General features: G+C 42.4%; 1 protein-coding gene and 1 pseudogene across 4 annotated transcripts in view; both read right to left on the bottom strand.

The window, feature by feature from the left end:
* FRY (FRY microtubule binding protein) overlaps positions 1-15,662 on the bottom strand; it is a 495,577-nt gene that overhangs the window by 3,295 nt on the left and 476,620 nt on the right. For all 4 annotated transcript variants that reach the window (XM_060191649.1, XM_060191648.1, XM_060191651.1 and 1 more), the window contains 2 exons: positions 4,064-4,081; positions 2,225-2,335 (listed from right to left, as the gene is read on the bottom strand). In XM_060191649.1, coding sequence (XP_060047632.1) covers positions 2,225-2,335; positions 4,064-4,081 — 129 coding nt within the window. The remainder of the gene's footprint in view (positions 1-2,224; positions 2,336-4,063; positions 4,082-15,662) is intronic.
* LOC132538641 (serine--tRNA ligase, cytoplasmic-like) lies at positions 8,783-13,981 on the bottom strand (annotated as a pseudogene).

The raw sequence follows: 15,662 nt of genomic DNA on the forward strand, positions 1-15,662 counted from the left end.
AGATAAAATGAGACCACGTGCAAAAAAAAATTAAGATCATGGGCATAAAATGCTGACTCAGGTTTGACACATAAATGCTGAATAAATGTGATCATGAACATGGATCTTATTTGAAAAATACATTTTTCTTACTTTCCTATGCTCTGGGCAAAGATCAGAGACAAAATTCTAAGGCAGATGAAGAAGACTGTCTTAACCAAGACTGGTGGTCTTGCACAGGTAAAAGATATTTCCCCTCAAAACTACTGAGACAAAAAGATCCACAGGGGGTGGAGCAACCACTAGAGCATCTGAGCTGTAACACGGGGTGCCGAGCTCCATCCTGGGTGCTGCATGTGCCACAGATAGTAATGCTCTGGTTAAATGAAATTAACGCTAAATTACTAATCAAAAAAGTAAATCATAAGAGAGAATCCATATCCTTTCCTGAAAAAAAATGCTGCTGAGTGGCCTTCTGAGTCCAATTTTCTATTTAAGTTTTGAGGGGGGGGCAAGGGGAGAGAGGAGAGACACCATCACACTGACCATCCCTTGGTGTCTTTCATGTTGCTGCCCTATGGTGTTGGAGCCTTAACTACAGCAAAGCATGTGTTCTTTTCAACGAGCCATCTCCTGGCCCCTATAGACCTCTTAGTGCTCCCCCAATATGCAACAGAAGACAAATTGTCTTAAGAGCACCTTTGAAAAACGATAGGAATTTAAAGGGATTTTTTTCCTCTGTCATACAAGTTGATGATGCAAATTTTCTTTGGAAAACTGACTTGTTCAATATCATCATTTTTCTTCTTCATTCCTTATACTCACTATACAAGCATAGAATTGAAGCCCTCAAAAAACACTTGTCTTCGCACACATGCTGCTAAGTGCATCACTTCAAGACCTGGCACTGCATAAGCCTGTGTGGTGCTCTGTGTCTTTCTCTGACTCAAAACCTCTGATTAAAAATCACCATCAATGTGTCCTGGAACCCCACCTCTCCAGAGCTCTGTCCCACTAGGGAAAGAGAGAGATAAGCTGGGAATATGGATTGACCTGACAACACCCATGTCCAGTGGAGAAGCAATTACAGAAGTCAGACCTTTCACCTTCTGTATCCCATGATGATCCTGGGTCCATGCTCCCAGAGGGATAAAGAAAGCTTTCCAGGGAGGGGATATGAAACTCTAGTGGTGGGAATTATACCCCTTTTATCCTATGGTCTTATTGATATTTTTATTTTATTATTTTTATTTTGTTTGTTTCTGCTTCCAGGGTTATTGCTGGGGTTCGTAATCTGCTACTCCTGGAGGCTATTTTTTTTTCTTTTGTTGCCCTTGTTGTTTATCTTTGTTGTTATTGGTGTTGTTGTTGTTGGATAGGACAGAGAGAAATGGAGAGAGGATGGGAAGACAGAGGGGGGAGAGAAAGATAGACACCTGCAGACCTGCTTAATCACTTGTGAAGCAACTCCCCTGCAGATGGGGAGCTGGGGACTCGAACCAGGATCCTCACACCGGTCCTTGCGCGCTTTGCGCCATGTGCGCTTAACCCACTGTGCTACCGTCCAGCTCCTTCGATATTTTTATTTTGTAAAAAAAAATAAAAAACAAAAACCATCTCAATGTAAAGACAAGCACAGAAAGTTAAGATACAAGGAAGCAAAAACACAACACGTGACACTCTTTTCCTTCCTTCCCTCCCTCCCTCCCTCCCTCCCTCCCTCCCTCCCTCCCTCCCTCCCTCCCTCCCTCCCTCCTTCCTTCCTTCCTTCCTTCCTTCCTTCCTTCCTTTTTACACCAGAGCGTTGCTCAGCTTTAGCTTATGATGGTGCGGGGGTGGGGTGGGGGGGGGAGAGTGAACTTGGGACTTCGGAGCATGAGAGTCACTTTGCATTTGCATAACCTTTATGCTATCTACCCCTGCCCACACAGGGCACTCTTTCAAATAAGGATTCCCAGACACGGGGGGTGGGGGGGAGGGCTTGATGTGATGGCACTGTATTTAGAGATGCTCCTCTTAGAGCTTAAACCATTTGTGCAGAGGCATGCCACTTGCCTTACTCTAAGTCCTTGCACTGCTGACTGAGAAGAGGAATAAATGTAGCACATGGCGAAACTTGGGCTTGAACACAAGAATAATGTGGGGATGAAATTGCTTGGGCAGTTTTAAACAGGGGTAAGGGAGGAGACCAAAGGGTAGGAGTGACTTCTGGGCAGGGGTAGGGTCTGGAAGTCTGTGGGCTCACCTCTGGCATGGAGCTGACTTCGTGCACCTGGCCGATGAGCTTACAGTAGGATTGAAAAAGCAGCAGCAGCTGGAAGTGGAGTTTATATAATCTCTGACAAAGTTCCAGTTGCTGGAGAGAGAATTTACGTGGGAAGAACGTTAGTAAGGCTGCTTCCTGTAAAAGAAGTGAAACACTGGTGGAGACAAACACATCTTTTTACAAAACCAAGGACATGTAACTAGTTGCTATCATTGCAAATAGACCAGAAAAACAAAAACCATTCAAGGCCAGTGAGAAGTTCACAGTATAACACAGATAACATGGCGTTTGGAAGATGACTAAATAGATAGGAGTAGTGGTTACGAAGGAATGGAGTTAACTGCCAAAGTCCTATTATATTTGCCAATTGAATATATTTGCAAGTTATGGCTGTGGTTGCCTTAGTTTTTGTAAGCTGTAAATTGGATTTTACAATCAAAGAGTTTCTTTTTATGAAAACTATATTTAAGAAGCAGAGCATTAAGTTATTCAAAGTGTTAAAATTCAGCAGGCACTCAACATGTGACAATTCTGGCTGTCATTTAGGATACAGACACTCATCCTAAAGTCTGTATAAGCATGACAGGCACTTGTTCCTCTAAGGTGCTGTTTCTGTTCTGCCTACCGGACTCCTGCTCAGCACTCAATACATCTTTGTTGCATTAAAGACATGTAAAATGGGGTCAAAAATATTTAGAAAAGGGGAAACTCTAAAACATTAAAAACATTCTGTGGAAAAAGTAAGTATAGTCATACAAAAAGGCTCTTGAGCACTATAGCTTTCCTTGGAATTGAAAATATTTAATTTATTTTTTTGTCTACTATGAGGACAAAATGAGTCATGAATAATTCCAGTACTAGTGAGCATACCACTCTGAACTTTATCTGCTTAGAATGGTCTCTCAGCATTGCCTGTCTTGTTTCAAGAATGGGTTGGCCCCTCGGAATTATGGGATTCTGTGAAAGGAAAATAGCCTTCACCATACAGAATTTTATGCTTCAGAGTCACCAGTGAAAGTGAGCTAAATATGTAGCTTAAACTCAACACTGCTCAGTTTTCAGATGTGGTTAAGTTAGGATATATGGGGCCTCTTTTAATTAATTTTTTTATGAGACTGTAAAGAACTCAGCTCAGAACTGAGAGCTTCTGGGCCAACTTAAAATGGTCCCTGAATGATTTAAGGAGAGTCAAGTAGTTCAAGTTCATGCTAAGACTATCTGAATGAAGTTATCTTTTTCCTTTCACTCTGTCTCCAACTCTTAGAGGAAAGACAATTCTACTTGGATTTATTTATAGTTCCAATGTTGGTAACTATTCCAAGTGACACTCACTAGTTAATCCAAATTAGATCTCTAGTTGTTTTAATAAAACATTTTTATTTTATAATTACTTAAAACTTTCCTTCATGGAAACATTTAAGAGCTGGTATAAAAGAGAATTATCAGAGACTCACAGATTAAAAATATGTATTGTTTAAAAACATAATGTGACCATCACAATTTGGAGTGAATCCTAGCTACGAAAAACTCTTGACTTTCCTAAGTGCTAGATGATGATAAGTCATGACTTTACAGTATTTCATTAGTCGTATGAACGTTCATAGCAACTCTACAACTTGGGAAGGAAAGTAGCTCAGAATGCTACTAGTAAACTGTATGTTTCAGTCTACCAAATGAAATGAAATGAAAAAAAAAAAAGAAAAAAGGAAAGGAAAAAGGAAGGGTAGACATGCTAAAAGATATAGTAACAAACAAACAAAAAATCTGTTATGGGTCCATGCCTAAATGGACAAAGAGTATGAAAGAAAGTTAACTTACTGCAAGAGATTCCATTTGCTACCCAGCAAGCATGGCACAGGAAACAAAGGAAAGGAAAGAAAGTACAGGGTCAGTGTAATGCATGCAACAGAAAGCACGGTCCTCTTTCCAAAGCAGAACCATCAGCAATATTAGCATTGCTTGCTCAAACTTGGTCAATGGCTGCGGATGTCGAACTCATTCAACATGCATAGTGTTGTAGTTAAAAAATAAGCTCTCGTGGGAAATGTATCATCTGAAATAATTCAAGTTGCATATTTTAAAGTCTTTGATTAGTTTGTTTAGATCTGGTCAGTCTTGAAGACTAGGAGTTAAAATGTATTGCTTGATGATTTTAGGGTATAAACATTAATAATATGTGAAATAGGAAAATATGAGTAGACCTAGTAAGTTATCTGAAGAACTGTAACACCAAACAAATGATACTATAGCTATGTGTTAGTGAAGGTAGAATTTTTACTCTGTTCCATTTTACATTTGCTAACCTATGGTCACTCAACCAACATAGAATGTAACTAGCAATAGAAATGGAACCTTAAAATTTTTTTTAAAGGATCAGATTGCCTTCCACACTGACAATATACTGTTTCTATTACTTTACTGAGAAAATGTTGATTTACATGTTTGTCACATACTGACAATATTTTTTAGGAAGGCGAGATATTATTTCAAATGACTCTGCATACTATACTTCTCAAAGAAGTGTAAGAACTGACAAGGAATTTTCTTACATTTGGTTTTTTATAACACCCCCAGACAATTTCTAAGAGTAATCTAAAGAAAGTCTGAAATAATGTAAATTTGTAGCAGAGTCACATTCAAGTATGGTTATCATTTTTTGGCATCATATCATAACTACAGATTTGGAAAGTTTGGATACATGGAAAGATAACTAATATTTGACAGAGCATTAAAAAAAATCAATTAGGGTGATGCAGCTAGTAGAGCATACACACTCCTATGCTCAGGGCCTGGGTTCAAGCCCATGGTCACCACCTGCAGGGGGAAGCTTCATGAGTGGTGGAGCAGTGCTATAGATGTTTGTCTTTCTCTTGATCTCTCTGTCTCCCTCTATAACTCAATCTGTATCAAAAGAGAAAAAAAAAAAAGGAGTGTTGGAATTGTCCTACAGGCACTAAGCCCCAGTGATAATCCTGGTGGGAAAAAAGAAAGAAAAAAAGAAGGAAAGAAAGAAAGGCAAAAAGAAAGGAGGGAAGAAAGAAAGGAGGAAAGAAAGAAAGAAAGAAAGAAAGAAAGAAAGAAAGGGAGGAAGGAAGAAAGAAATGTCAGTTGCAGGCTTGGGAGCTGTCACAGTGTTTTACATAAAAGACTTTGATGCTTGAGGTTCTGGAGTCCCAGACTCAATCCCTGTCATCACCATAAACCAGAGCTGAATAGTACTCTGGTAAGAAAAAAAAAGTATAATTATAGTTCACTATATCTGTTTTTCAAAATATTTAAGTATCTCTCTGTTTGTTATCTTTAATAACAACAAAACATCTTTATTTAAAAATTCCCCCAAATCTTTGTGCTATCAGCCGTTGAATGTATTAATAAGAAAACAGCATCACGTTATTAATCAGTATCATAAATAGAATTAAAGCTTTATTGTGAACAACCCCCGCCCCCATCTCCCTGCTGTGGCCCTTCAAGTGTCTCTTCCTGCCTCATCAGTTAATATAACATGATTCTGGCATTGTTGATTATTATATTCTGCTCAGTGAGTTATTTTTATGATCATAACCATGGATTTCTTTGAAAACATCAAAGAATAAATATGTTTAAACCTGTGATACAGATTACACAGTCTGAAGTTTTTACTATTCTTAAAAAACCTATATATCAAGCTTTTTTTTTTTGAGAGAGAAATTGAGAGGGAAGGGAAAAACAGGCAGAGCAAAAGTGGGAGGAGAAGGGAAGGGAGAGAGAGAGGGAGAGGTGCATCTGTAGTCACTTGTGAAGCTTCCCCTCTGCAAATGGGAACCAGGGAATTGAACCCAGGTATTTGTGCATTGTAATGTGTGTGCACATTTTTAAAAATATTTATTCCCTTTTGTTTCCCTTGTTGTTTTATTATTGTAGTTGTTATTGATGTTGTCGTCGTTGGATAGGAGAGAGAAATGGAGAGAAGAGGGGAAGACAGAGAGGGTGAGAGAAAGATAGACACCTGTGAAGCAACTCCCTTGCAGGTGGGGAGCCGGGGGCTCGAACTGGGATCTTTACATCGGCCCTTGCACTTTGCGCCATGTGCGCTTAACCCGTTGCGCTACCACCCGACTCCCCCCAGTTTTTTTTTGTAAGTCACCAAATCTTATGTACTGAAATAAAAAGTCACACCAGAAAGGCATACAGAGGCCGGAATCTTAAGTGCCTATATACACACAGAATTTCCACTGGAAAGACACTTTAGGAAACATTTGACTGAAATGTCTAGTGTGCACTTTACCGTGTAACTGCTTCTGTCATGGAATTTACTTTTTGGAATGGTGGAATGAAGCAAGTATGTAGTAAATAATGCAGTCTTATGTGAAGGAAACTGCCTCTTAACAAAAATAAGTGACAGTTTTCCAGAGCAAGGTTGCAATTCAAGGAGGTCACCCAGTCAGTTAAAGTAAAATCTTCCTTGTTCAATAAAGGCAAATGAGACTCTGACTCCAGGTTGGTGCTAAGGCATTTTGTTGTCAATTATTTCCTCCCACTCAGCTAGCTCCCAGGGAATAAAATTATTGGGAATTGACCAACTTGAGGAATACCAGTTCTCAGTGTTGTTTTTATTCTTTCCTATTCAGATAAGTGATTCCAAGTAGCCTTGATAATCATTATCTCAGAAACTTTTTTTGGCTACAGGCTTGGACCTTGCTTGCATATAGAACTCCAAAAAGATAGTAAAAAAACCAGCATTCTGTGACATCATTCCAATGAAAAAATTTAAACGTTTCTTTCCTGCCTCTCCTCTCCTTCCATGCTACTTTTCCTATAGCCAGGTTTAAAAACAGTGTCTTTAGAGTCTTATCATGGGTCCAGGTGGTGGTGCACCTGGTTGAGTGCACATTACAATGCTCAAGGACCCTGTTCTCCACCTGCAGGGGGAAAGCTTGGCAAGTGGTGAGGCAGTGCTGCAGGTGTCTCTCTTTCTCTCTTCCTATCTCCCCCTACCCTCTTGATTTCTGGCTGTCTCTATCCAATAAATAAAAATAATTAAAAAATCTTTAACAACGTATCTGTATTTTTTTCGTGACTTGAGGTTATTTTGAAAATGTTGAGGGGGTTATCACTTGTTTATTTGGTTATAAGGATTTCCTTCAAGTACCTGAACCCCTGATATGGTTTGATTTAAAATTTGTATTTGCAGATATGTGTTCAAAACAAGAAGATATACAAATGTATGTTAAGGACTTATCACAGACAGGGTAGCTTAAAGTCCAGCCTAACCTGATTCTTGCTGATTAACAGTGGTATAGTCATACCTTCTTTCTCTCTATTCTACTCTGAAGTAGAGCTCTTGCTAAGACACAGCCTGTCATGTACAAATCAGAAACTTACAGCAGGACAGAAAATAAACCCCAGTGTGTTATCTTAGCCTTTATTGTGATATTAACTTCTGAAAGTCAGTGGTTTAAGTTAATTGGAATAAAACACAAGTGTCTTCAACCTAATATTGAAGCTGCTTTGCTGAATATTACCAGGTGCAGCTAATCTCCTAAGCAGCTATGATGCTAAGACCACTTGGGTCTGACACACTGCTGACTACTTGAACCTTGACAATGAGTTCCAATACATACACATACATTCATAATTTTTCTTTAACTCTTACCAGGGTTATTTCTGGGGCTCAGTGCTGAATTCACTGCTCCAGGCAGTCATTTTCCCCTTTTCTCCTTCCTCCTTTCCCTTCCCTTCCCTTCCCTTCCCTTCCCTTCCCTTCCCTTCCCTTCCCTTCCCTTTCCCTCCCCTCCCCTTCCCTTCCTTCCCTTTCCCCTCTCCATCCATCCTCTCCCCTCCCCTCCCTTCCCTTCCTTTCCTTCTTTTTAAAATATTTATTTATTTCCCCCCTTTGTTGTCCTTGTTGTTTAACATTGTTGTGATTATTGGTGTTATTGCTGGATAGAACAGAGAGAAATGGAGAGAGGAGGGGAACACAGACAGGGGGAGAGAAAGAAAGACACCTGCAGACCTGCTTCACCGCTTGTGAAGTGACTCCCCTGCAGGTGGGGAGGCGGGGGCTCCAACTGCACCTTCCTTTCCTTCCTTCCCTTCTTCCTTTATTTTTCTCCCTCCTTCCCTCCCTTTATTCCTTCCTTCCTTTCTTTCTCTCTCCTATTAGATAAAGAATTGAAGAGGGGGAGATTGAAACTGAAGGAGAGAGAGAGAGAGAGAGAGAGAGATGCCTGTAATACTGCTTCATTGCCCATGAAGCTCCTTCTTGCAGATGGGGACTGGGAGCTTGAATTTGAGTCTTTGCATATGGTAATGTGCACATTCTACCAGGTGCAACAATGCCCAACCCTCAATATGTGTGTGTATGTTTGTGTATATATATATATGTATATATATATATGTATATATGTATATTTTAAAAACATTTAATTAACTTTATTTGATAGGACACAGATAAATTGATAGGGGAGAGGAGAGAAAGAGCTTCCCCCCTGCAGGTGAGGACTGGGGACATCAAACCTGGGTCTTCTCCAATATATATTTTATTAATTATTATTATTATTATTGCCTCCAAGGTTATCGCTGGGGCTCAGTGCCAGCACTATAAATCCACTGCTCCTGGAGGCCATTTTTCCCCATTGTTGTTGTATAGGATAGAGAGAAACTGAAGGAGAGGGGAAGACAGAGGGGGAGAGAAAGATAGACACCTGCAGACCTGCTTTACTGCTTGTGAATCGACCCCCTTGCAAGTGGGGAGCCGGGGTGTCTGGAGCTGGGATCCTTGTGCTGGTCCTTGGCTTCTTTGCACTATGTGCACTGAACCCAGTGGGCTACCACCTGGCCCCCACTCAATATATACATTTCAATACCTTTAAGCCTATGATATAGACTGCACAGTCTGAGGTATTCACTGTTTTCAGGAAAAGTTGAACTTCAACATATATTTCCATAGCTAACACAGAAAAGATGATTCATTATATTGGATTATTGGAAAAGTCATAACATATTTTTGCATGGAAAAAGAACACAGAAGTAATATTCCATGGGTTTTCCAACAACCAATAGAAGAAGGACTGACTGACTTATCTGCAAGGGATGATGCTAAAAAGGTTACAATCTAACTGGAGCAATGGTTTCTCCAACATTTGACTTGTGGGGCTGGAAAAAGACTGCACTGCATAGGGCATGTGTTTTCCCATGAATAAGCCCCAGATCTAAGTCCCAGCACCATGTGGGAAGTCTTCTGGCATCAAGGAAGCACTGATGCTGTGGTGTCTCTCCTCTCTCTCTCTCTCTCTCTCTCTCTGAATGAATGGTACCTAGGTCAGATTGATGGGATTTATAGTTAACAGTATTTATATACTTTTCCCATATTTGGGAGCTACTCTCTGCCCTGATCCAGCTTTCTTTTCTTTTCTTTCTTTCTTTCTTTTTTTTTTTTTTCCCCCCAGAGATACTTTATTACATGGCTGCATCAGCCATCAGTGATTGGTTCTTATGCCCATGCAGATATGGGAACATTCCATTACACATGGCAGACACTCCCCCTTTTAGCTAACAGTAAGAGGGAGTGGGTGATGAATGAACCCCTAGCTTCCCTGCCTGTGGACAAGCACTGAACTGAGATCCCACTGACGGATGACAGCTCGCCAGGCTGCAAAGACTCTGGAGCAATCGGTGACCTCCATGCTCTGCAGTTGGCTTTCCAGAGCGACGTCTCTTGTCGCCCCTTTCTTCTTGCTGCCCTCATGCTGTTTCTTCTGTTTCTTTGATGGCTTCTGGTGGATGGGTGCAGGCTTCACAAACGGGATCAGTGCTTGGAGACCTGGAGGCATAAACTCCTTCAACTTCTCGGGCACGATGATGCCCTTCTTCTGTCTGGCAGTTCTCCAGGATGGCACCGATGGTGCGAGTAGTGGCACACATAGTTGCACTGACCATGTGCACAAACTCTACCTTATTCATCATCTTCTCGGTTTGCCCAGATCGGATTCACAGGCGGCGAGCCTGGTAGTCTGTGGAGTTCGAGCAGGACACTAACTCATGGAATGCTCTGGAGCCCGGAAACCAGGCCTTCAGGTCAAGCTTTTTACTGGCAGCGTGAGTCAAAGAACCTGAGACAATATCCACAGTGTTCTAAGGGATCCCAGAGACTGGTAGAAGTCCTCGGCCATAGAAACCATCTCTTCAAACATCTCCCATGACTTGTCGTGTGGTGATGAATACATAAACTGTTCAATCTTCTAAAACTGGTGGACCCGAAAGATGCCCACGGTATCACGGCCATGAAAGCCCACCTCCTGGCAAGAGCAGGTGGACAGGCCGGCACACTTGATGGGCAAGTCCTCTGGCTGATGCCACTCGTCTTGGTGCAGGGCAGCAATGGGTTGCTCCGACGTGGCAATCAGGTACTTTTCATCGTAGGAGTTGTCATCAAGACTTCTCACTGCCTATGCCAATCACCTTATAAATTTCATCAAACTGGCTGAGCTGTGCAACCTCCTGCATGACCTCCTTCCTCATGAAAAACGGGGTGTGCCATCAGCTGGGGCCCTACTCAAAGAGCCCTGAGAATCCCAAACAGACATGATGGGCCTAGACCTCAAATAAATCCCTCTCTCCATTGTTACAGGTCATCTCTATCAGGAACAACAAAAAAAGACCCCTTTGTGAGGGCCCCCTAGGACCTTGCCTTCAACTTGGATTAACAACGGTAGAGAATGTTCCATTCTCTGAAGGGAGGATGGACAACATACTGTATGCTACACCTGAGGAAGATGGGTCGATATTGGAGCAGCCTGGAATGTTCCTACTCATGACCACAGAATGTGAGCTCAGATCTACAGGGATGCAGAGGTCACATAGACTCCTAAACTGAATGTGGGCCCCAGACCACATCAAATCAGTGGGGTTTACAGTCAACAATATTTATACCCCTTCCCCATATTAGGGAGCTACTCTCTTCCCTGATCCAGCTTTCTGTCCCTTTTCTAGCCATGACATCATCTCCCCAGACAATAACTTGGATCCACCTGCATATCAGATTTCAGGCTCAGAGAAAAAAAACAAACACTAGTATAGTTACAGGCCCTTTGGAATATAACTAAAATATGCCTACTAGCTATCTACAAAATGGAGGACCCCCCCCCCCAACACTTCATCTGCACTATTCCAGCCTTTAGGTCCATGATTGTTCAACAGTTTGTTAGGCTTTGTATGTTAACTCTCTTTTCAGTGACCAGGTTCCAGATGCTAGCATCATGCCGACCAGAGTTCCCTGAACAGACGACCCCACCAATGTGTCCTGGAGTTCTGCTTCCCCAGAGTCCCACCCTACTAGGGAAAGAGAGAGGTAGGCTGGGAGTATGGATCAACCATTCAATGCCCATGCTCATTGGGGAAGCAATTACAAAAGCCAGACCTTCCACTTTCTGCATCCCACAGTGACCTTGGGTCCATATTCCCAGAGGATTAAAGAATAAGAAAGCTATCAGCGGAGAGGATAGGATACAGAGTTTTGGTGGTGGGAGTTGTACCCCTCTTAGCCTATGACTTTGTTAATGTCTCCTTTTTAAAATAAATTAAAAAAAGAATAAAAAAAAGAAAAACAGGGTGTAAATGGGAGTACAGTTCCGACTTCCCAAGGTTCGAAGGCATACTGGATGAGTGCCTGTTCCAAGAATACCAGAACCCCTTTTCAGGAAGTATCCTAGATTCTCACCTACCACGGCCCCCTTTTCGCCTTCAAAGCCATCTACCATCACCATCAGGTCCACGTGAGAATACTTCTTTCTGACCGTACAATCACCCCAACTCCTCTCTACTTTGTTGTCTGCATCCTTAATGTTGCTGATGAGGACTGAGGGGTGCAGGAGGTTCCTGATCTCCCAGAGATTCTCAAAACACTCAGCTTTCAGCTGTATCCACTCGGCATCACATTTCAGGATGGCTTCATTGATGAGGAGCTGGACTTTCTTGATGTGTGAGACTTTCAAGTTAGCTAATGTGTCTGCACTGAGGTCACTGAGATTTAAGGCATTCTCTGGAATGGACTCGCCATCTCCAACTGGCTTTTTTTTTTTTTTTTTTTAGAAGTTTCAGCATAATTTACTCTTTATTTTTTATTTTATTTATTTTTAATTTATAAAAAGGAAACATTGACAAAACCATAGGATAAGAGGGTTACAACTCCACACAGTTCCCACCACCAGAACTCTATATCCCATCCCCTCCCCTGATAGCTTTCCTACTCTTTAACCCTCTGGAAGTATGGACCTAAGGTCACTGTGGGTTGCAGAAGGTGGAAGGTCTGGCTTCTGTAATTGCCTCCCCGTGGAGCATGGGCGTTGACTGGTCGGTCCATACTCCCAGCCTGCCTCTCTCTTTCCCTAGTAGGGTGGGGCTGTGGGGAAGTGGAGCTCCAGGACACATTGGTGGGGTTGTCTGTCCAGGGAAGTTTAGTCGGCATCCTGCTAGCATCTGGAGCCTGGTGGCTGAAAAGAGAGTTAACATATAAAGCCAAACAAGTTGTTGACTAATCATAAACCTAAAGGCTAGAATAGTGCAGATAAAGAGTTGGGGGGGGGGCCTCCATTTTGTAGATAGCTAGCAGGCATATTTTAGTTATATTCCAAAGGGCCTGTGGCTATACTGGTTTTTTTTCTTCTTTTTCTTTTATCCTCTGAGCCTGAAATTTGATATGCAGGTAGATCCAAGTTATTGTCTGGGAAGATGATATCATGGCTGGAAAAAGGACCAGAAAATTAGATCAGGGAAGAGAGTAGCTCCCAAATATGGGAAAGGTGTATAAATATCGTTGACTGTACATCCCATCCATTTGATCTGATCTGGGGCCCAGATTCAGCTTAGGAGCCTATGTAACCTCTGCATCCCTGTAGATCTGAGCTCACATTCTGTGGTCATGAGTAGGGACATTCCAGGCTGCTCCAATATCGACCCGTCTTCCTCAGGTGTAGCATAGAGTTAGAGTACGATGTCTATCTTCCCTTCGGAGGATGGAATATTCTCTACCGTTGTTGATCCAAGTTGAGGACAAGGTCCTATGGGGGGGGGCAAAAAGGGGTCTTTTTTTGTTGTTCCTGATAGAGATGACCTGTTACAATGGAGAGAAGGATTTATTTGAGGTTTAGGCCCATCATGTCTGTTTGGGAATCTCAGGACTCCTGAATACGGCCCCAGCTCATGGGGTGGCCTGATAATGACTAAAGAGTCATCGTTAAAGTATGCCAGTCTCTTGCCCTTATTCAGCTTTTGCAGTCCCTGCTTTGCTAAGCTTAGCTTTGGAGTGAGTGAGAGAACTGTAATAGGAAGTAGCTGAGGAGGGTATCTAAGTCTAATTAGATATTATTTCATTAGGAACTTTATACGAACTCAATGCAGACTATTGTGTACTTTTGCTTTCAAGTATATATTTTGCCCTAATTTATGGATACATGTCTCTTTTTTCTTCATTTTCTCTATGATTGTCTTGCTACAGAAGTTCTTCAGCTTGTTCAAGTTGTCTGCCCAAAATCTGCCTTCAGGGGTGAGGCCTCACAAGTGAAGCAGGGCTGCAGATGTCTTTGTTTCTCTCCCTATCTTCCCTTCCCTCTCAATTTCTCTGTCATCGTCACCACTTGCCATCTGCCTCCACCAACTGATCCACTACTCTTGGGTCTTTGAAATGCGTCTCCTAGGTCTCGCGGATGAGGGCTGGGCCCCTCCTTTATCTACCCGGAACAATTCCAGATCCAGCACCATCTTTCCTTCTCCCCGGCCAGTGCTAAGGGAAGTGAGGAGCCGCCTGTAGCAGCTGGTGACCTGTGCAGTGTGCTGGCATGCTGACCTGTCCACCTGCCCCTGCGTAGGCGCTGATACAGCTTTCTAGCTCTATCGCCGACTCTGACAGCATCTCCCCAGACAATACATTTAGCTGACCTGCATGTTAAGCTGTCGGGCTCAGGCAAAAATTAGTAAAGTCATGGGCCCCTTGGAATATACTTAAAATAGACTTCCTAGCTTCTTCCAGCACCAAGACCCCAAATCCCATCTTCTATATTCTTACCTTTAGGTTCCTGATTATTTAACAATTTGTTCTGCTTTATCTCTTAACGCTTTTCAGCCGTTAAGTTGCAGATGCTACCATGACGCCAACCTCACTTCCATGGGCAGACGATCTCACCAATGTATCTTGGAACCTTACCTTCCCAGAGCCCTACCCCACAGGCTGGGGGTATGGATTGACCTGCCAATGTCCATATCCAGTGGAGAAGCAACTGCAGAAGCCAGACCTTCCACCTTCTGCATCCCATAAAGATTTTTGGCCCATACTCCCAGAGGGGTAAAGAATAGGAACCCTTCCAATGGAGGAGAGGGGTTATGAAACGGGTGGTGGGGATTGTCTGCAATTGTACTCCTGTTATCTCACAGTCTTATTGATCATTATTAAACCACTAATTTAAAAAAAAGAAAAAGAAAAAGCACCTCAAAGTGGAGAAAATGCACATGCATGAGGCCCTAGCTCTGCAAACACCCCAGTCCACAAACAAAACCAAAAAACAAGTCCAGAACACGCCATATAACTCTTTCAATTTGCATGAGAACCAAAGTTATGGGGCATTTTCTTCATAGGTTATATAGGGATAAGAAACACATAGCAGCCAAAAAAAAAAAAAAAAAAAAAAGAAAATCTCCCTAGTAATCAGAATGATGCATTGAGTAGAAAAAGACAGATATATAGCAGAGTTATAAGTAAATGATTGTACTGGAAGCCAGAGAGTGAAATGTTCAAAATGTTCACAGATACTATCAAATCCTGAGGGAAGCAAGGAAGATAACTTCCACCAAGTGTCGTTGAAACATCTCTGGCCTGGCCGGGTCAGCTCTGCAGAAGTGGGGAGGTGAGCTGTGGTTAAGCAGTTATAGTGTTGACACTGGGGCTGCTCTCTGGCAAAGCTCAGCGGAGACTCCCTGGATGCAGCTCTTCATTCAGCTCTGCTGCTGTAGCTGCCCTAGAATTTTAGAGAAGATGGGCATCAAAATGCCTTTTTTTTTTGCCTCCTGGGTTATCACTGGGGCCTGGTGCCAGCACTATGAATCTACTGCTCCTGGAAGCCTTTTTTTTTTTTTTTTTTTCCATTTTTGTGCTGTTATTATTATTGTTGGATAGGACAGAGAGAAATGGAGAGAGGAGGGGAAGGCAGAGAGGGGGAGAGAAAGACAGACACCTGCAGACCTGCTTCACTGCTTGTGAAGCGACCCCCCTGCAGGTTTGAGCTGGGGGCTCAAACTGGGATCCTTGCACCTGTCTTTGTGCTTCGCACTATGTGTGCTTTACCCAGTGTGCTACTGTCTGCCCCCTCAAAATGCTTTAAAAAATTAAAAAAAAATTTTTAATGGCCACTAGCGCTTTCTCAGGGGCTCTGTGCCTACACTATGAATC

This window comes from Erinaceus europaeus, chromosome 5, assembly GCF_950295315.1.
Source record: "Erinaceus europaeus chromosome 5, mEriEur2.1, whole genome shotgun sequence".
NCBI lineage: Eukaryota > Metazoa > Chordata > Mammalia > Eulipotyphla > Erinaceidae > Erinaceus > Erinaceus europaeus.